This window comes from Nannospalax galili, unplaced genomic scaffold (assembly GCF_000622305.1).
Source record: "Nannospalax galili isolate Female #2095 unplaced genomic scaffold, S.galili_v1.0 scaffold389, whole genome shotgun sequence".
Lineage (NCBI taxonomy): Eukaryota > Metazoa > Chordata > Mammalia > Rodentia > Spalacidae > Nannospalax > Nannospalax galili.
In genome coordinates this window covers 671,126-690,950 of record NW_008360310.1, presented here as the reverse complement: position 1 = coordinate 690,950, position 19,825 = coordinate 671,126, and the positions used below count along the sequence as shown (strand labels likewise).

General features: G+C 48.6%; 1 protein-coding gene across 16 annotated transcripts in view; it reads right to left on the bottom strand.

Annotated features, from left to right (window-relative positions):
* Positions 1 to 19,825, bottom strand: part of Dysf (dysferlin) — a 216,495-nt gene that overhangs the window by 117,506 nt on the left and 79,164 nt on the right. For 8 of the 16 annotated variants that reach the window (XM_029559433.1, XM_008824705.2, XM_008824704.2 and 5 more), the window contains 9 exons: positions 18,390 to 18,458; positions 18,199 to 18,242; positions 14,147 to 14,229; positions 6,110 to 6,151; positions 4,596 to 4,711; positions 4,178 to 4,291; positions 2,755 to 2,932; positions 2,097 to 2,221; positions 326 to 432 (listed from right to left, as the gene is read on the bottom strand). In XM_029559433.1, the coding sequence (XP_029415293.1) occupies positions 326 to 432; positions 2,097 to 2,221; positions 2,755 to 2,932; positions 4,178 to 4,291; positions 4,596 to 4,711; positions 6,110 to 6,151; positions 14,147 to 14,229; positions 18,199 to 18,242; positions 18,390 to 18,458 (878 nt within the window). The remainder of the gene's footprint in view (positions 1 to 325; positions 433 to 2,096; positions 2,222 to 2,754; positions 2,933 to 4,177; positions 4,292 to 4,595; positions 4,712 to 6,109; positions 6,152 to 14,146; positions 14,230 to 18,198; positions 18,243 to 18,389; positions 18,459 to 19,825) is intronic. The other 8 variants (XM_008824703.2, XM_008824706.2, XM_008824709.2 and 5 more) reach the window with 1 other exon arrangement.

Below are 19,825 nucleotides of genomic sequence, written 5' to 3'. Positions count from 1 at the left end.
CCCACCCCCCGCCAGCTTCTCCTGGAGATTCGATCAGGGAGCTATGAGGTCGAGGATCAGACACACAATGCTTCCCATTCAGGTAAGCCTGTTGCCCAGTCTACAGCTGCCGCTGCTGCAGGGAGATTTATGACCTGTTCTAAACGTCACCTTTTCAACTCCTGGTGCTGGCTCCACCACCTCTGGGCTCAGCACTGGCCAGACTGCTGGCCAACTGTGGCTGGGAGACGTGCCACTGCTCACCGCCACACACGAACACTCCTGGGGAGACAGTCTTGGCAGAGCCAGGAGAGGCAGCTGAGGGCTCCAGGTACCCCCTACCTACCTGCAGTCTGCAATAAGCTCATCTGTCAGCTGAGCCACCAGGGCATCCATGTCCTCTGAGGAGCACTGGGCCTTCAGAGCCAGGTGGACCTGCTCCAGGCCAGCTTCCTGTGGAACAGACAAGCCTAGGTCAAGAGTGTCACCACTGAAGGGGACCCAACCCATAGGCCCTGTCACTGAACCAAGACAGAGTGGATACCAGGAACAAAGAAGACATAGCCCAGCTCAATCTGCCAGTGCTGTCTCAGCTCAAGAACCTTCCAGGGCTCCTCACACCCCAACTCCAAAGCCCAGGACCTTAGTCTCATACATGGTCACAAGGGGTTCCCTTGCCGTGCAGAGCTTTTGCATAATCTAAATGCATCCTACCCCACCTGCCACCTCCTGGCCAGGTCTCACTCCCCTCTTCAAGTGGCCCTCTCTCTGAGACTACTCCCCTCACTCCTTTCCAGTCAGCTACACAGCTAGGCTCCAATCCAATCAGCCTCCCTGAGTAGCCAGAGGCACAAAAAGCAGACTCTCACAGCCTGCTTTCTTGGGGCTTCATCTGGCCCCCTTCCTAAGTATCTTCCCCATGCCTAGCCCCTGAGATGGAAGACAGAGCCCAACCTCAGAATACCTGGTCCCCCAACCAGCCTTCTCCACCCATCAGTCTTCCAGATCGTGTGATGCGTGCTCCACCCTGAGGAACAAAGCCTAGGAAGAGAACTCAGTCCCTGCTGTCTAGGAGCTTCTATAAGACAATGAGTTGTCCAGAGGGCAGCAGGACCATGTCTTTGCTCAGACTAGACTCCACATTCTCCCCACTGGTGTTAGCTAGCTGCCACCACCAGCTACCAGACTCAAGGAAGTCATGGGACACTACAGTCCCTGCCTAGGCCTGAACCCTCCCCATCCACTCCAAGGCTCCATCCTTTCCCTTCCTCTTCAGCTTTCCTTCCAACTGTGCTCATCAGATGTTCACAGGCCTCTTCAACCCTTCCTTCTTCCTGCTGCCCCTTGTTCCTACCTTGTGGCTACACTGGCCTCCCCTACTTCCCATGAGTGATGCCCTAGTGAGAAAGCCTGCATCCCACCACCCCATAGAGATGCTTGGAGCCACCACCTAGACCACCATCTTTATCCCCTCTTTTTGTGCCCTCAGGATTCTCTTCCACCCCCTGGTCAAGCACCACATCAATCTGTGTGTGCTGGCAGCTCCCCAGAAGTTTCTCCTGGCCCCCAAACCAGAACTGCCCCATCCTCAAACACTCTGTTCCTCTCCCCAGTGTCCCAGCTTCCCAGCTGCAAGCCAGGATCACTTCTCAAAGCCTTCCTTTACCCAAAGCCAGTCAGCCTTGGGAGAGCAAGTTCCACAATTCCCCTCAAAAGCCATCTCCTCACCCTTCCTGGATCCCCTACTATAACATCCCAGGTGGGCTCTCCTCCCATGTCTCCCACTGCCCTCATGAAACCCGATGCTCCTCAGCTGTTTTCTTTCCTCTATACCCAACACCTCGCTCTCAGCACCCATGAAACTAAGTTTGGAGTCCTAGCTGCTGGCAGGAAGTTTCTAGCAAACCATTGTGTGTGGTAAGACTCAAGAGGCATGTAGTAACAAGCACCAGGCATGTCCTGATGTTCCGGCTGTCTTCTGACCCTCTGTCTCTCCATCTCCCACATCTGCCTGGGGTGTTCCTAGCACTCTTGTCACCCCACCTTCTCCACAGGTCTGCAGACATTCCTAGCAGGGCCAAGGATCAGGCACCAGATCTGGGCAGGATCTCACTCACCAGCCGTTCAGAGATCCTGAGCAGCTGGTTCTGAGTCTCAATGCGATGGCTGATATCCTCCCAGTAGGAAGACAACACCACCACAGGCTTCACGTTGCCCCAAGGCAGGTAATAGTAGTGGCATCCTGCAGGAAGAGGAGAGGAGTACCTTACTACTGGGCAGGACCCCAGGGCAGTGGGACACACAGCACAGAGCTCAGGCCCCCAGGACTTCCTCAAAGCTAGAGAAGGGACTCAGAATGGAGGGAGACAGGCCCTGTTCTCCTTTCCCCTTGGATGCTTGTGGTGTAGCTGGTGATCCTCAGTGTCCGGATAAAGTTCCTGAGCACCCTTCATGGTGGAACAGACTGCTGTGGCTTTCACATCAAAACAGGAACTGTTAGAACACCTCTGGGAAACTCAAATCATATCCCCAAGGTCTCAAAGCCAAGCTTCCAGACCCAGTGTGGTGCTGGAGATGGTTCAGGATCAGGGCAACCTCCTGAAACTGAGGCTCCTGCAGAGCCTACAGGAGTCCAGTGTGTGGGTGCTGGCAGTGGGACCCCATGGAGGTAGACAGGGAATACTCCAAAAGGTTCACCAGGTTTCCACAGGAAACATGGTTTAGAGTTCAGCCCCTGCCGTATGACTTGAAAGCAATCCCTCCCGCCTCACGCACCGTCAAAGACAGCCCGGCTGTACTGCGTGGTAGAGGCCAGCGGCAGGCAGGTGGTGTCAAACTTGTTTCCATAGTTCCCAATGCTGACCTCGAACTGAATGGCATCATCCACATCCTGAAGCATGGTGGCTGAGTAGAAGGCAGCAAACAGGGAGTACTTGCGCCTCCGGAGGTACTTCTGTGGGCAGAGTGGCCAGGCCAGAGGTCACAAGAAAGAGATAAGCAAGACACCCAGTGTGGTCAGGCCTGAGCCATGACCAGGGCCCAGGAATTCCTCCTGGCTTGGCAGAGAGTGGCAGATGGTCCAAAGGAACAGCCTGCAGACTTGGTTACTGAGTGAACAAACTCATTCCAGGTCCGTGCACATTTGCTCACGTTTCCTAGTAAGATCTGCTTCTCTGAGGTCAGACTGCTCCTTAATCCAAACCAGCAGCGATGGCACCACCATGTCAGCAAAGCAGGGTCTCCTGCAGCGTCCCTCAGGGCAGCCTAGACCTTGTCTGCCATTCAAAGGAGCTGAAAACTCTCAACAACCATGCCCTGACTAAATCTTAAATACACACACACACACACACACACACACACACACACACACACACACACACACACACACACACCAGCCAGGCAGCCCTGAGCTCACTCGGATGGCCTCAACCATGTGCTTAGGATGTGTAGAGCTCTTTGGCCCCTCTAAATCCAGGGCACAGGGCTGAGATGATAGAAAGAGCTCACATGTCTGGAAAGTGAACCAGTGTGATTTTATAACTCCCGCCCTTCCCTGAGAAGGCAGAAAGCTGAGGGAGAAGGAGCTGAACACTTGGATTTTAGGAGCATGCAAATGATTGACAGCTAACATTTCCTGAGTGCTACTGCACCACAATCTTCTGAGGTAGGTATGACCATCATACCTACTTTACAGGCAGGGAAATTGATACAGCTGGCAGGTGGGAGAGCCAGGATGGAAACCAGAGGTATCTGACTACAGCACCTAGAGGTCCCTGTGGATCATGCATTGCTCTGATATTTCTGGACTTCAGTTTCCTCATCTGTAAATGGAGTTCACAACAGCCACATCAAGGGGTGCTGAGAGGATCTGACAACATCAATAACATCACCCACAGTGACAAATGTGTGGTAAGTACTGAGCTGATCTCATGGCTAGTTTTCCTTACAGGATCCTTGTTAAACAGCATCACATTTTGCATCAAGCTCTAGGCTGCTAAAATACTTTCATTTATCTCCTTTAAGCCTCAGAGCATCCCTCCAAGGGAGAGGAGTGATGTTACACTATTCCCACCTTACAATTGAGACTAGGAGACCCAGTGAGGTAAGTCAGAGCTGAAGCCTCCCTCTACCAGCGTACTTGGCACCTTACTCCTGCCCCCAACAGGAACCCAGTTCCCTCCCAAAGTAGTGCCCTCACCTCCACTCGAAGGATATCATCAGCAGGGAGGTCCTCCACCTTCTGGTCACTGTGCTCTACCAGCTTTGTCTCTAGGGACAGCAGAAGCCGGCCTCGGTAGGCCACACCTTCACCCTGCAGGTGAAGGTCAAGTCACCAACAAAGCAGGGACAGCACACGGACAACAGGATACAACTCACCCCTACAGAATAGGGATGTACCAACCCTCCAGCCCAGCCCAAAGAGATGAAATCTAAGAGGAATGGACCTGGCTATCTTGGAATGGAGATGATGACTAGGTCCAGCTGGCCCAGGAAGAAGGATCCAGGGGGGCAAACAAAAGGAGGTTCTCTAACTCCGTGGCGTATCAGCCAGGCCCAGACATTACCAGACCAGGCTCCAGACCCCTGTGTGATATATGTGAGACCCAACAGCTCACCTTGCCAGTGTTGAGCTCCATGTAAGGGTCTGGGAAGCCCGTGAACTCCCGGGGGCTGCCGTAGAGGTTCACATAGCAGGGCCCAAAGGTGGGGAGGAAGCCCAGGCTGTCATCCACTGGAACACACAAGCAGGAGTCAGAGAGGTGGCTCTGTGGGGTTTTCTAGGGCTTAACCCAACCACCTTCAGACCTGAGACCATCTCTGACCCTCAGGTTCCCCCATATGCACCAGATGCAGCTCCTGACCATGTTTAATAATGGTACTAGCAATGACTGTCACTATCTCCCCTCTATCCCTTGAGTTCTCAGCACTATGCTGAGATGTGATTATTGCTTATTATTTCACTAATCCCATTTTATAGTTGAGGAAACTGAGGCTCAGAGATGTGATGGAGCACAGGGCAGCAAGACAGGAGGACCCAATGATGCAACACACTCAGGTAGCATGCACACAAGCTGGGGCTCAAGCCCCTCCCTCCAGCCTGTATGTGCAGGTATCCAGTCATGGGAGGCCACAAAGGAGGTCCCAGAGCCAGATGACCAGAGAAGTTATGTCCCATGAAGCCAGGGTGGTGTCCCAGCTAGAGGTCCCTCCCTAACAATACAGGCCTAAAAATGCACCTACATCCTGATGGCCTTGACCTGCACCTGGATCCCACATTCACGCACACTTGCAAAGAACAGGTATTCAGTGGGGCATGGAGGTGGAAAGTTGGAGGATGGATGAAGGAATTGGCTTGTCATCATCCCCATCCTTTGGAAGGTGCTCTCTTGTTAATAATGTCACTGCTGCCCTTCCTAGGAAGGGACCCTACTGGTCAGATTCTGAAAACCTTTGCAAAAGCAGGGTGTCCCTTTCTGAGGACATTTCCAGATGGTGGGAACAGCACCAGGACCATCTAGATGTTCCTGCTTACACAAGAATGGGTAGGGGGAGGCAAGGGGAAATGGGTCTCCACAGAGACCTGCTAGGCAGGACATGAGGCTGTGTGCTGAATGCCACACTGCTGAGACAGTGAGGTGACAGAGGGGCAGCTGGAGCACATTGCTTATTACCCTTCCACACAGTCTCTCCTCCAGACCCCAGTGCAGACAGGGCTTAGTTTTGAAGGAAGCAAAGGGCCTTGAAATTATGGGACTCCCAGGAACACTACTATCTGCTTGTGTAGATATCAATTATGATTACTTTGCGAATTACACTGTAAGAGCTTCTTACTACCTCCAGATCCCCCAAGCACCTCATGATCCCCTGGCCCACTGTGGCCCCCATGTTGGCTCCCAACCCCTCTAGGCAGCAGTCTTAAGAAGGAGTCTGGCAGAACCAGAGGAAATTTGTCTTAAGGTTTCACAAATAATTTACATTGTCATCCAGTGGCTGAGAGGACACTATAACCAGTGGTTAACTCAAGAAACAGGGTGCAGCTCAGTCTCTCTCATGCAAGTTAGAAAATCCCCCTCCAATGGGCACCACAAGACCCTCAACCCCTCATGTCCTGTAGGTGACAGCAACATACGGTCTGTGGCTTGTGGAGGCTTGAGTACACCTGCAGGTTCCTCTGAAGCATAAAGAAATGGAAAAGGGGTTAGGATGGGCGTGGCTGGTGGAACAGTTACATGAACAGAAGCCTGAATGGAGAGCTGGCAGACAGGCACTGGGAAGAAACAAATGTGGCCAGAGGCCCGACCCCACCCACATGTGAATTCACAACACAGTAAGGCAGCACCACCCCCACTCTAGCCAGACAGCCCCCAGCAGCTCCATGACCTGAGCCTTCATTCAATGTACTCAAAAAATAACACAGAAAAGAAAACCTGCTTTTCTGCATTTTATCCAGGTAAGTGGGGGAAACTGATGCATGAAGGAGCCAGAGCAAGACAGGGGCACACCCTGGGCTCCAAACCCAACAAGCAGGTTGAAGCTTGAAGCCCAGCATGCTGAGCCGGTCCAATTCAAGGTACAACATCACCACCTTGTGGTCATTTCTAGTATTGCCACAGGAAGGAACATGTTGCATGTTCCCTCAACAGCGGGCTCCTGGCTCTGGCCAGCTTCCAGCACCTGCAGCTTCCACTGAAGCACAGTCACGATGCTGTTCATTAGCTGGGGGGGTGGCACATTTTGGAGTATCCCTAGTTGATGGTAAGGTAAATAAAAGGATCAAGGAAAGAATCGCTCATGCATGCCTTGAGCTCTCAAAACCCACTTCTCACTTCTGGGCAGGCAGATGATGCCCCAGGGAAATGGGTACACTCACACTCCTTCTATGACCTCTAATTCTTCCTCTTCCTGCATTCTGAATTTCTTGTTATTCTTCTCCAACCAACAAAATGTAATCTAATCAGTCATGTCAGTGTCACGCAAAATAAACTATGTACATACACCCTTTCTCAACCCATAGCTCTGGGTTGGACATTCCTGGAAGGCCCGAGAAAAACTGAGTGAAGGAAGGATGGGCCAAGAATATGGAAGTCTAGAGATGAAGACAGGTCTGAAGAAGCTAAGCCAGAGGCCCAGGGAGGTCAAGCCCTGGGCTGGCACTCAGGGCTCTGCAGCCACCAATGCTGGTTGACAGGAGTCAGCTATAGCAATCGTGACTCATGGAGATTTTCCTATCAGTAGGAATTGAGCTTGGGCCCGAGCACAGGGGAACCCTCAGCCTGGCAAGATGACCTACATAGGCATAGCTGTGGTTCCCAGGAGGGCAGCAGCCAGGGATCACCAGCTGGAAATAGATTCTACTTTCAGCTCCTTCCAAATTATGGCTAGTAAGTGGAGCCTGTTATCTTGGGCTAATGAGGCTGAAGCCATAGTTATGAGGTCTATGTGCTTCTTGCTAGAGACTGACTGAATCCTGGCGGCAAACTGGCAGCCAGCCAGGGATAGTTGTCCACCAGTCCCACCAGCCAGCTGAGCAACACCTGGCACTTGTGGTAGGCAGACAGCAGGCTTCCCCATCGTTTGTACATTCACTCATTCAGAAACCCTAAGCAGACACAGTACTAGACTTCAGCATGGCCCTAATGATATCTCAGGTCAGCACTTTCCAACTGGAGGGCAGGTCACAGGTCTCTGACGCTGCAGTTCACCCCGGACTCTCGCACCTGTGTCTGCAGACAGCTCATAAAGTCAAGGGCAGGGTGTCTAGAGGAGCCACCCAAGACAAAGCCTCTATTTAGTCCCAGTCGTCCTTCTGCCAAAACCCAAGTGTTTCAGTGTGTTTTCCCTGAGCCCAGAGAGCTGGGCCTGTGGAAGCCCCAGGCCCCAGATGAATGTGCCCAGCTTTGCAGCATGAGAGTGAAGCCTAGCTCCCTCACCTCAGGGAGCTGGAAGGGACAAAGCAGGCTGCTCCAGAAGCCACAAATCACAGCTCTGCAGGCGGTCCCTGGGACCTATGTGTACCCTAGAGAAACCAAACTGTTACCTTCAGTCAGCCCTGCCAGCTCCTGAGGCTTTGGCTGCCTGACACCTGCCTGGGTCAGGCAGGAGAAGAAAGGAGAGACTGCTGGGAAATTCACCATCATCTGTGGTCCAAAGACAAAAATTTAAAGAAAACAAAAAACAAAAAGCACTAACTTTGGGTTTCTGAGTGCTGTTCTCAGACCAGTGTTCATATAGATGAAGGTATTGAAGATACCTACAGGCATCTTGGGGCTGTGTGCCTTCTACCTGCCAAAAGAACTGCTGCATCATAGAATGGGAACGAGCACTCCTTTTTAAAAACCAAAGTCTTCCCTTAATACGTTGGCACACAGGGTCCAAAGAATATTTCAGTGTGTCCAGGCAAACTTGTGGGCAAAAGTGCTTAGGAGGTTACTGTTAGGTCTTGTTCTTGCTGGAATCAAAAACAAGAACACAAAAATAAAAACTCCGGTTGAACCAAATCACTGGAAACCGTGAGGGGGACAGAGAGCAAGAAGTTGTTCTTTTTTTCCAGGCTGGCCTTGAACTTGCCAAGGATGATCTTCAACTTTTTTTTTTTCAGACAGGGTCTCCCTGTAGCCCCAGCTAGCTTGGAACTCACAATGCAGGCCAGGCTGGCCTCAGTCTCACAGAGATCCATCTGCCTCTGCCTCACAGTGCTGGGATTAAAGGTGTGTACCAACATGCCTAGAGGCCTTAAACTTTTGATACGCCTACCTCCACCTCCAAGCATGCAATACCATGCCGTGTTTATGGAGTGCAGGGATGGAACCCAGGGCTTTGGGTACGCCAGGCAAGCTCTCTGCCAACTGAGCTACATTCCATGCCTAGACCCAGTTCTGACAGTGCAGTTTGGGATGATTTTTGAGAGCAAAGAGAAAATAAGGTGTGCCTCACCACCACAGCAAGAAGAAAAAGCAAAACAAAATGAGAAACAAGGAAAGTGGAGGGCTATGTTCCAAGGGGGCTCCCAGGCCAGGAATAGTTTAGCTGAGAGCAGGGCAAGTGCCAGCCTCAGGTTAGACAGAAGCTCCACCCCGAGAAAGGGGCTCTCATCTGCAGGAAGGGACACCAGAGAGCCTGGGCCGTCACAAAGAATAACTCCAGTTTGATCTATAAATGCAGCTCTTTTATTGTCATATTAATCTAGTTGTTTAGCTCTACTTTCAAAAAGAGGTTAGCTGGTTCCAAGAGTCTCTTTTATTTCTAGAACAATCTGTGAGAGAAAGAAGGTGGTCCCTCTTTGACAACGGCCCTGAAGCACGAGTTGTCTGTGACGTGAGCACCATCTAGTGGCCACAAAAACAACTTTCTCACCTCATTAAATTAGGATGATGGGGGCTGGGAATACAGCTCAGTGGTAGTGCTTTTGCCTGAGGCCTTAAATTCAATTCCAGGACATTAAATAAAGTGAGTGAGTGAGTGAGTGAGTGAGTGAGTGAGTGAGTGAGTGAGTGAGTGAGTGAGTGAGTGAGTGAGTGAATGGGAAGGCCAACATCGCACCAGAAATAAAGGGGGTAGAGAAGGGCTTGGTAGGTGGCTCAAGACAGATACAGATGTAGCATTATACACCAGAAGCTTCCAGAAGACACTCATAAATGTTAAACTGTGCCTCGACAAACATTAGTCCCATGATTCAGAGACAGCTACAGTATTGGTCAAAAAACTGCAGAAGAGTTATGACCCACAGGTGGCTAGTCACTTCAGCACAACCAACATGAGCCCCTGTCAGAGCTTCCTGCCTATATGTTTAAGGCAGTGCTTCAAAGAAGCTCTCTGACCAGTCCCCTGTGAGGGACTGTACCCTGGGACACAGTGCCCACAGCTAGAAAAGGAGGATCCCAATAGCACTGTCTTCTGGAAGGTTTCCTGTATGAATTCCACCATTTCAAAGTATCGGTAATGACTCGAGAGCAGCAAAGAGAAACTAGACGTTGAGAGAAGGTACCTAGTAGTTCATTGTGTAATTCTCAACTTTGGTGTGTATTTGAAGTTTTCTGTATTTAAGAGGCTTTGGGGTCTGGGGATGTAGCTCAAATGGCAGAGTGTTTGCCTAGCACGCAGGAAGCTCTGGGCTCAATCTACCATACCATGTAAACTGGGTGTGGTGTCATCCCAGCATTGAGATGGAGGTAGAAACAGGAGGGTCAGAAATTCAAGGTCATCTTGGCTACATAACAAGTTTGAGGCTATGCATGAGATCCTATCTCAAAAAAAGGAAAAACAGTATTTTGAAAAATATTTCAGAGGACTTGGAAGAAGGGATGGGAGAAAGCTCCTATTTCAAAATCACTGGGCCAAGTTCACTGGTAATGAGGCACATGAATTGGCTAAACCTCCGAGCGTTAGAGATGGACACCTTGCCCCTGTCTGTGCAAACACCCTCACTGAGCAGACTTCACAAGAGAGTAGATAACAGTGAAGGACAGTGCCAGGAAGGGCAATGCCATACATAAGGTTCCAGAGAGCCGCCATCTGAATGCTTCAGGAAATGATCTGAGGTCCTCAAGAACAGACAAGAAGACACAAAACTTTCAGGGTAAGAAAAATGTGGGCAAAGAAAAAAGGCAAATATGGGAGAACAGAGGAAAAAAACTTGACAAAAAATAAAAAGTGCAGAAGTAAATTTTAAATCACATGAAAACAAACAAATAAATAAGAAACAAACAAATGCCAGGTAGGTGAGCACCCAGGCTGCCTCCAGCCACTGTATACCAGACACCAGAGGAGCTGCATGTGGGTAATCCACTGAGCCCCACCAAGCATCTTAGGAGAGGGGAGCCCTAGGAGCCGTACTTTACAGAAAGGAGACTGAGCAACTCCCTTGATTACAAAGAATGTGAACCCCGGCTGGCTGGCCACAGTTCTCAGCACTATCCATCAGGCTTCCAGCCGTCCATGGTGATATAAATTAGCATAAGAACCCTCAACTGGGGATTCACCAGATCTCCATCAAAATTCAACAAAAAGGTTCTCTCCAGTGCCTACAAGGATCAACATACAATTATGTGCTACAAAAGGATTCCTGGCCAACCAACTGTGAGCTGCCATATAATGCTGTTCCCATAGGTGACATCTCCTAGTGATGTCACTAAATCTGTTTGTGTGCCTGCACAACAAGATTATCTAACAAAGTGATACGTAGAACTCACAGCCAAGCACCCCATGGCTAACAACTTCTAGACTACACTCAAGATCCAGTCAGACTCCCACACAGAGACCAAGTTGAACTTTTCTCAGAAAATACGCCAAACCAAATTAAAGGATGCTACATATTTAAATTCGAAAAATAAATTTTAAAAATCATGTTAAAAAAGGATAGGGGTGTAGTTCAGTTAGTGGAGCATTTGCCTAGCATGCACAGAGCTCTCAGTCCCATTCCCAGCACCACATAAGCCAGGTGTGGTGGAACACACCTAGATTCCAGCACTTCAGCAACTGAGAGGTGGAGGCAGGAGGATCAGGAGTTCAAGTTATCCTTAGCCACAACATAGCAAGTGCAATGTCAGCCTGAGCTATGTAAGATCCCATCTTTAAAAAAGTTAAATAAAACCCAGAGGTTTGCCAAAGATCTTTTAAATATGGCCTATAAGGCAGACCCATACTTCTTCCATTATTTAAATAAGAAAAATAAACTTAAGCTAGTTAGAAATTTTTTAAAGAAACACAAAAATAAGTTTAAACAAAGTTAAAGCGCCCCCAACTGAAAAGTCCAATAAATTTTTTTAAACACTGAGAGGCTACTCAAGGGAAAAAAAGAGAAAATTCAAGCACGATAAAAGTAAGGGAAAGAAATACAGCACAGGTAAATTCTAAAGGACACTGCAAAACACAATAAATATATTTTAAAGATTCAATATAGTGAATATTTTCTAGGAAAATAGAAATTATCAAAACTGACTAGAGCAAAAGTAACAAACTAAAAATAAGAATGATCACAAGAGAAATTGAAAAGTTTATAAAGAGCCATTACTACACCCACTCAAAAGGGCACCCAGCCCATACGGCTTTATGGGTGAATTATTTCAAACCCTCAAAAGACTATATTCTTAGGTTATATAAACTGTTCCAGATGTTCGAGAAGACTTTAAATCTTTCCAATTAATTTTACAGAGCCAGCATAACCCAGATACCAAAACCAAGCAATAATAATCGTACCAACTGAAGATGATAGAAAATCAAGGAATAGCCCAAGATACACAAAAAGGAATTTAAGAGGTGAGAAAGACAGTATTTTGAAACATCGGAGTAGTCAAAACAGTGTTGATGTCACCAACACCAAAAAACAATGTTTGAGAATGTAATGTTAGATCTCTGCTTTATCCATGAAGTAGAAGATTAACAGATTTGGCTACATAAAAATTTAAATTTCCATCAGCCAAAAATTATTCAAATATAACTGACAAGAATTATTTACAAGTTTTCTGACGGGGGAAAGTTAGTGCCTACAGTCACAGGGAAATCTCACAGAACAGTAGGAAAAAGAGAAACTGGCCATCAAAAATACAGACCGAGGGCGTGTATTTGTGACAGAATAACTACAAAATATATATAATGTAAGTTTAGAATAGTTCAAAATGTACATAGTCAGTCTACTCCACTTCAAGTCAATTAAGTGAAAATTAAGGCAATGATAAGACACCATTTAAGCCATCAAATTAACAAACTTCTGTTTGTTGTTTGGAGATTTTATGGTAGTTTGGTTTGTTTTTTTTTTTTTGAGTGAGGGTCTCATGTAGCCGAAGCTGCCCTCAAATTCACTATGGAGCTGAGGATAACCTTGAATTACTGATACTCCTGCCTCTATCCTCTGAGTACTAGGATTACGGGCATTCACTACCACACCAATTCAAAGTTCTGTTTTCATATCCTTTTAGCCATGTTGGAACTGTAACATCAAGCGCATAAAAGTGACTGGAGCATAAATTAGTCCAACCTTCTTGAAGGGCAGTCTTTGGCAAAAGTATTAAAATTCTTTGACACAGCAATTCCATTTCTAAACGATTATGTGAAAGGAAATCCAAAAGCTATGGATGCAGCTCGGTAGTAGAGCACTTGCCTAGCATGTGCCAGGCCCTGGGTTCCATCCCAACAGTGAAAACTTGTTTCAATTTATTTTATTTCTATGTATGCGTATGTGTGTGCGTGCTTAACTGCATGTGCACCACATGTGTGCAGGTGCCCTTGGAAGCCAGAACAGGGCATCAAACTCCCTGGAACTGGAGTTACAAGTGGCTGTAAGTGCTCAATGTGTGTGCTGGGAACTGAACCCAGGTTCTCTGCAAGAGGAGTAAGTGCTCTTAATCCCTAGGTTATCTCTAGAGCCCCATTTGTTTTAATTTTTCTTAAATTATGAATTACATGATACTCAGCTATAAAAATGTTCATTGCAAAGTTATAGTTATAAGGTACTTGAATGTTCCACAATGAAATGTTTATTCATTAAGATTGCATTTTAAAGGCTGGGGATGTAACTCAGTTGGTAGAAGGCTCACCTGGCATGTACACAGCCCTGGGTTCGATTCCTAGTATTGCCACACAAAAAATGTATTCAAGAAGAGCATTTAATCACATAAAAAGACATCAATGTAGAATTGCCAAATGACAAAAAGCAACATTCAAAAAAATTCATTTTAATGTATACTGATATTGTATCATATATGTATCTATGTATACACATTTATATGTACATAGATACATACACGTGCACATACATACACAGAAGGGTTGGGATATTAATTGTTCTTGTCTGCAGTAATAGACTTATGGGTAGCTTCATGGGTAAATTTCAGTCTTCCTCTGGATTACCTATTTAAAACTTTACAAAATCATGATGGGTTGCACTTTAGTAGGTCAATAGAAGCCATTCAAAAATAGGAACCACTAGAGTACGCTTGGCCAAGGTAGAAACCAGCAGATGTTGCAGCCACAGTCCCCAGCGTTATCCGCAAGCATAAAGGGCCCTCATTGGAGCATCCAGGGTGTGGACTCTAAATGTCTGTCAGCCAGCTATCACTGGAAAATGGGTAACAGAGGTCTTACAATGTCCCCCAGCCTACAAACTGTCAAATCTTGAAGTATAAGGCAGAGCAAGGAGGGGCGGGGTGAACCACGAGCAGGCAGAACATACCTTCTATTTCTCCTCCAGGGGCAGAGATTTTTGACATACCCAGGTAGGTGGTGGCCACAATATCATTATGAGTGAGGCGGTCCCTAGAACAAGGATGCAGAGAGGGCATGAACATTGGGGGAGGGGGAGACAGGCCACAGCACACACAGGAAGGAAATGACCTTGGTGACGTCTCTGGAGATCCTAGTCTTTTGAGGCCTGGGAAGCCCAGGGGAGAAGAGACTAGACAGGAAGTTTGCTCAGGAGGAACTTGCTGAGGGGGAACTTGTCCGCTTCAACAGCCAGCCACACGTATCAGCTGGCCCACATAGGGCCACCAGCCCAAGATGACAGGGAGGAGGCCAGAGGCAGGCAGGATAGGGAGACGACTGTTGGCGCAGAGCCATTCCCAGACCCTAGGAGAGCTAACGTCCTGGAAGCTCAAGAAATGGCAAAATCCAGGAAAATTCTGGGAAATCACCTCAGTGGCCACAGTCTTACAGAGCCAGTGCTGCTGAGCCATCCCTTTGTGTGGGGACTTTAGATGTAACAAAATACGTTCAATCTTTATCCCACACAAGCTTCCTAACTTCCTGGAGCCCAAATACCTTTATCATCATCTATGGAAAGAGGAAACTGAAACAGAGACATGCAGGCCCTTCCCAAGGTCAGCCAGGGAGGAAGGAGGGAGTTGGAAATGCCACCTCAACTCCTGGTCTTGGCAAAGTCTTGGCACAGTCCTCTGTCCCGCTTCCCCAGATTCCTCTCCTCTCCAGTCATCATAAGGGCCTGTAGGTTGGTGCTCTAGGAGACCCACTAGCCCACAGCACCCCATGTAGATACTGCCTCTGAACACCTTACCTGACTCCTAGATAACAATTACTCGCAATCACTAAAGCTGGCCCTACACCTCTAAGCCAGGGACTGACCTAATGCCATACTGTGGTTTCTGGAGAGAAGGCCCAGTGGGTAAAATGCTTGCAGCACAAGCATGAGGACCTGAGTTCAAATCCCCAGCACCCATGTAAAAAGTTGAGCGTGGCTCATCTGTAACCCCAGAACTGCACCCGTGAGAGGATCCCAGAGGCTCACTACTACAAGCCCCAGCTTCAGGTGAGGATGCAGAGATGAAGATAATTAAACAACTCTCGGAGCTTAGCAAAATGGCTCAGTGAGTACAGGCAGTTGCCTTGCAAGCCTGGCGAGCATGCACAGTTATGTCAGGAGACATTTTCTGATATGAGAAGAGGAAGCTCCAGTTGGGCGAAGTGCTGCTTGACAATTTACAATTTGAGGGACAGACTCCCAGGCAAGAATTACTGGTCAGAGGTTAGCAGTGCTGGCCTGGGCAGGTTCTGGTTCCTTCAGGAAAGTTCTCAAGTACACTTCCAACCCTTCTTCTCAATATTCCTGGGGGGTCTCTCCCCACCCTGAGCACCTTGGCCATGATGGATGCATCCAGCACCATTTCCAAAGTTGCCTAAGGCATGGTGATCTCATTTTCCTCTTAACCCTAACCCTATGAGGTACTCCCATTTCTGTCTGTCCTTCCCTTTCTTTTTGTAATTCCCAGAAAGGTGATTAAGCCTTAGCTTTTGAAGTTTCCCCCAAGTCAGGGGCTACATGAGGAAGTGTGAGTGATCTGGCAGCCCAGATCTGTATCATGGTTTCTGGTAAGCCATGATCATGAGAACACTCCCTTGAGGTGATTGGTATCAATGCCTGACAGTGGATGCCATTTCTTTTTGCAGTGCTGGGAATCGAGCACAGTACTTTGAAGACACTAAGCAAGTACTCTGCCACTAAGCTACTGCCCCAGTCCAAGCAGGTAGCATTTTTAAACTGCCTTATGCCTACCCCAGAAGCCCAGGACCTGAAGAGGACTAGGTTCTGACTGCTGGCCTTGTCTAAATAGGAAGGGGATTAAGAGGCAGGATGTTTTTATAGAGGTGGGAGGTGACTTTGAGAAATTTTTCTCAAATTTTTTTTTTTATGTGTATGTGTGTGATTGAATGAGTTCGGGTGTATCATGTCCATGCAGGAGCCCTCAGGGCCAGAAAAGGATGTCAAGTCTCCTGGAACTGGAGTTACAGGTGGTTGTGAGCTGCCATGTGGCTGCTGGGGAACCAAACCCAGGTCCTCTGAAAGAACAGTGAGTGCTCTTTACTGTTGAGCCATCCCTGAGGAATTTTGATTTTTTTTTTAATGAAAAAGGAATTTTTAAAGAATGGAATGGAAGATTAAGTTACAGAGCAAGAGCCATATGGAAAGATAGCATGTTTCCAAGACTCAGGTAACAGCAGACATTTATCTGTGTGTTCTGGGAAGAAAGACTTTCTGGATAGGAACTCAGAGCACTGGAATGCTTTCTGGCCAAGAGCTGGGTTTTGGGGCTTGGGGCTTGCTTTTGGAAAATACAGCAAGTCTCAAAATAGACTCACAATAAAAGTGCCACTTCAACCCAAGCCAGAGATGCAGCCACCAGATTCCGTAATGTGTTTGGATTGTACAGTATGCTGATAGCTTTGTCACAGCTCCAAGGGAGCCAGGCCAGGCACAGCCACAGCCCATGGGGCCAACCTCACCCACATTCATCCACACACATGCATGCACACCCAGCTATCCCCAATCAGCACGTGCATTGTCACCCGACATGCCGAGATGGCTCTGAGAATGCAAAGTGTGCCTCCCCTCCAAACCGCTTCCCCTAGGCTCATACCAGCAGTGGTGGCCTTCAGGACCTCTCCCTGCCCCCGTCCGTGGCTGTTCTCTTCCCTCTAATTCTCACACGCTGTTTTCTTTAGGCCTGGGGAACTGGCACACACTTTAATGGCTCTGCGGCCTGGGGTTTTTCCCCTGGTCTCTCATTATCCTCCTGGTTGGGGGTGCCATGGGCCTGTGACCAAAGGAGAATGGCCAGGGAACCGCAGGACCAGGACTTCTGGGGGGCAGAGAAAGGACAGCTTGCCCTTTGTGGAAATCCTGGTGTTCTGGAGCTCACATGTGTCGACCCCAGTGTTCCCTCGAGTGTGAGAGAGGTCACCTCCATGCCATGTGTAGGATGGCATTGCCAGGTGGCTAAAAGCCTTGGCTGGGGTTCACATCAGCCTCTGTTACCTTCCAGCTGTCACCTTCCACATACCATACTCCATCTTGCCTCCCTGTGTTTCCCTCCATAAAGTAGGACTGTACCACCTTATGGAGGGTCAGATAAACTCATACATAGAGCAAGCTCACAGGGCATAGCACCTGGCATGCAGTAGGTGTTCCATGAGTGTAGGAACTATGCCATCTCTAAGATGCCTACGGGCTACTGTTCTCACCTGCTCTACAACCACAACAGTGTCCCCTACTCAGGCAATGTGACCCATGTCCCCAGACCGAGGATGGTTTGGCTTTCACATCTGGCTTATGGCCCTTATCAAGGATTTATCAAAGCAACCCCTCCTCCCAGGTGCAGTTGACCCCACCTCCTCCAGAAGCCCAAAGATGGGCTCCTCACAGCTGTTGGCTGGGGTTCCTTGTCAGTGTAGCACCCCAACTCCCGGCTTCCCCAGAACTGCCCGAAGCCCAAAGATGGGCTCCTCACAGCTGTTGGCTGGGGTTCCTTGTCAGTGTAGCACCCCAACTCCCGGCTTCCCCAGAACTGCCCGAAGCCCAAAGATGGGCTCCTCACAGCTGTTGGCTGGGGTTCCTTGTCAGTGTAGCACCCCAACTCCCGGCTTCCCCAGAACTGCCCGAAGCCCAAAGATGGGCTCTTCACAGCTGCTGGCTGGGGTTCCTTGTCAGTGTAGCACCTCAACTCCTGGCTTCCCCAGAACTGCCCGAAGCCCAAAGATGGGCTCCTCACAGCTGCTGGCTGGGGTTCCTTGTCAGTGTAGCACCCCAACTCCTGGCTTCCCCAGAACTGCCCAAAGCCCTTATAGCCTGTCTGAGCACAAACTCTCTGCCACCACAACAGCCATAGCTACATGAAAATAATGGGCCCAGGGACACCTCAGGACTGCCCTCCTCCGGACTGCCCTCTTGGGATAGCTCCCTCAGAACAACCAGCTCAGGGACTCAGAACTCACCAGTCCATGACACGAATTCGCATTTTTTCACACATGGAGGGAAACTGTGGAAAGAACAGGTGTGAATTGAGAACAGAGCTTTGGAAGAAAGCAACCCCCTCCTCCAAGCAGAGGCCCAGGATGCCAGCAGGGAGCAAGGAGCTAAGTCTCAGGGCCTCTGGAACAGTGGGAATAGGAGGGAGGGCACTCACCATAGCAGGTAACGTGATGCTCTGGTTCCACTGAGGGTTGGCTGTCTTCTCCAGGATCTTGCTACAGAGCTAGGAGAGGCAAAGGATTGGGATATGGAACTTTGTGTGGAGTCCAGACTCTACAGGGACCATGCTACCCAGTGGCCAGCCTCTGCAGGCTCAGATACAGGGAGTCTTTGCAGAGATAAAGCATAGGGGTGGTAAGAGCCAGAATGGGATGGCTGGTCTGAATGCCTCCTGCCCTGAACACACAGCTCTGGCTAGAGACACCCTGCCCCTACCTCCCATTATGACCAGGCCAATGCACCTGTACCCAGCAGAGAAACAGAATTCAGTAGAGATACAAACTCTATAAATCACCAAGAAGGTAGCTCAGTGATATAGTGCTCACCTACCATGCACAAGACCATAGGTTCAAATCCCAGTCCAGCAAAAACAAACAAAAAATGAAACCCTACAAACCACAGCCTGCCTCAGACTAGTGCTGTCTAAAGGATTTGGCTTGTCACAGTGGGGAAACCAAGCAGGAAAGGAGAGTGCTCCAAGCCAGGGGCTCCACGACAGCATCACCTTCAAGTCTATGGATACCAAGGCAGCCCACACCAACACATGGGGAAGAAGACAAAGACTCATGGGTTGAGGAGATGGCTCACTGAGTAAAAGCCTTGCCACAAAAGCATGAGAACCTGAGTTCAGATCCCCAGAACCCAAGTAAAAGCCAGGTGTACTAGCACAATACTTGCAATCCCAGTTCCATAAAGGCAGAGGCAGAAGGATCCCTAGGGCCTCCTGGCCAGGCAGTCTAGCCAATCAGTGAGCTCCAGGTCCTTGTCTCAAAAAGTACAGTGGAGGGCTGGAGAGATGGCTCAGAGGTTAAGAACACTGGTTGTTCTTGCAGAAGACCCAGGTTTGAATCCCAGCACCCACATGACAGCTAACAACTGTCCGTAACTCCAGTCCCAGGGGATCCAACAGCCTCTTCTGACCTCCGTGGGCATTGCATGACCCGGTGCACTTACCTACATGCAGGCAATACACGAATACACATAAAATAAAAATAATAAATAAAAATTAGAAAAAAAAGTACAGTGGAGAGCGATTGAGGTAGACACCTGACATACATGCATTTGCACACATGTATTGTATACACACATAAACATGATAAACAGTATACACATACACATAAATAAATAATTAATTTCTTTAAAAGAACCTGTCTTCATTACCTAGGCAGGGATCTGGAAAAAGCCAGGTGTCTACCAACAAAGAATAGGTTAAAGAAAGTATGGTTCACCAGGTGTGGTGGCACACACCTTTGGTCCCAGCACTTGGGAGACATAGATAGGCAGATCTCTTTGAGTTTGAAGTCAGCCTGGTCTCCGTAGTGAATTCAGGCCAGCTGTGGCTACAGGGAAACTCTGTCTCAAGATGGCAAA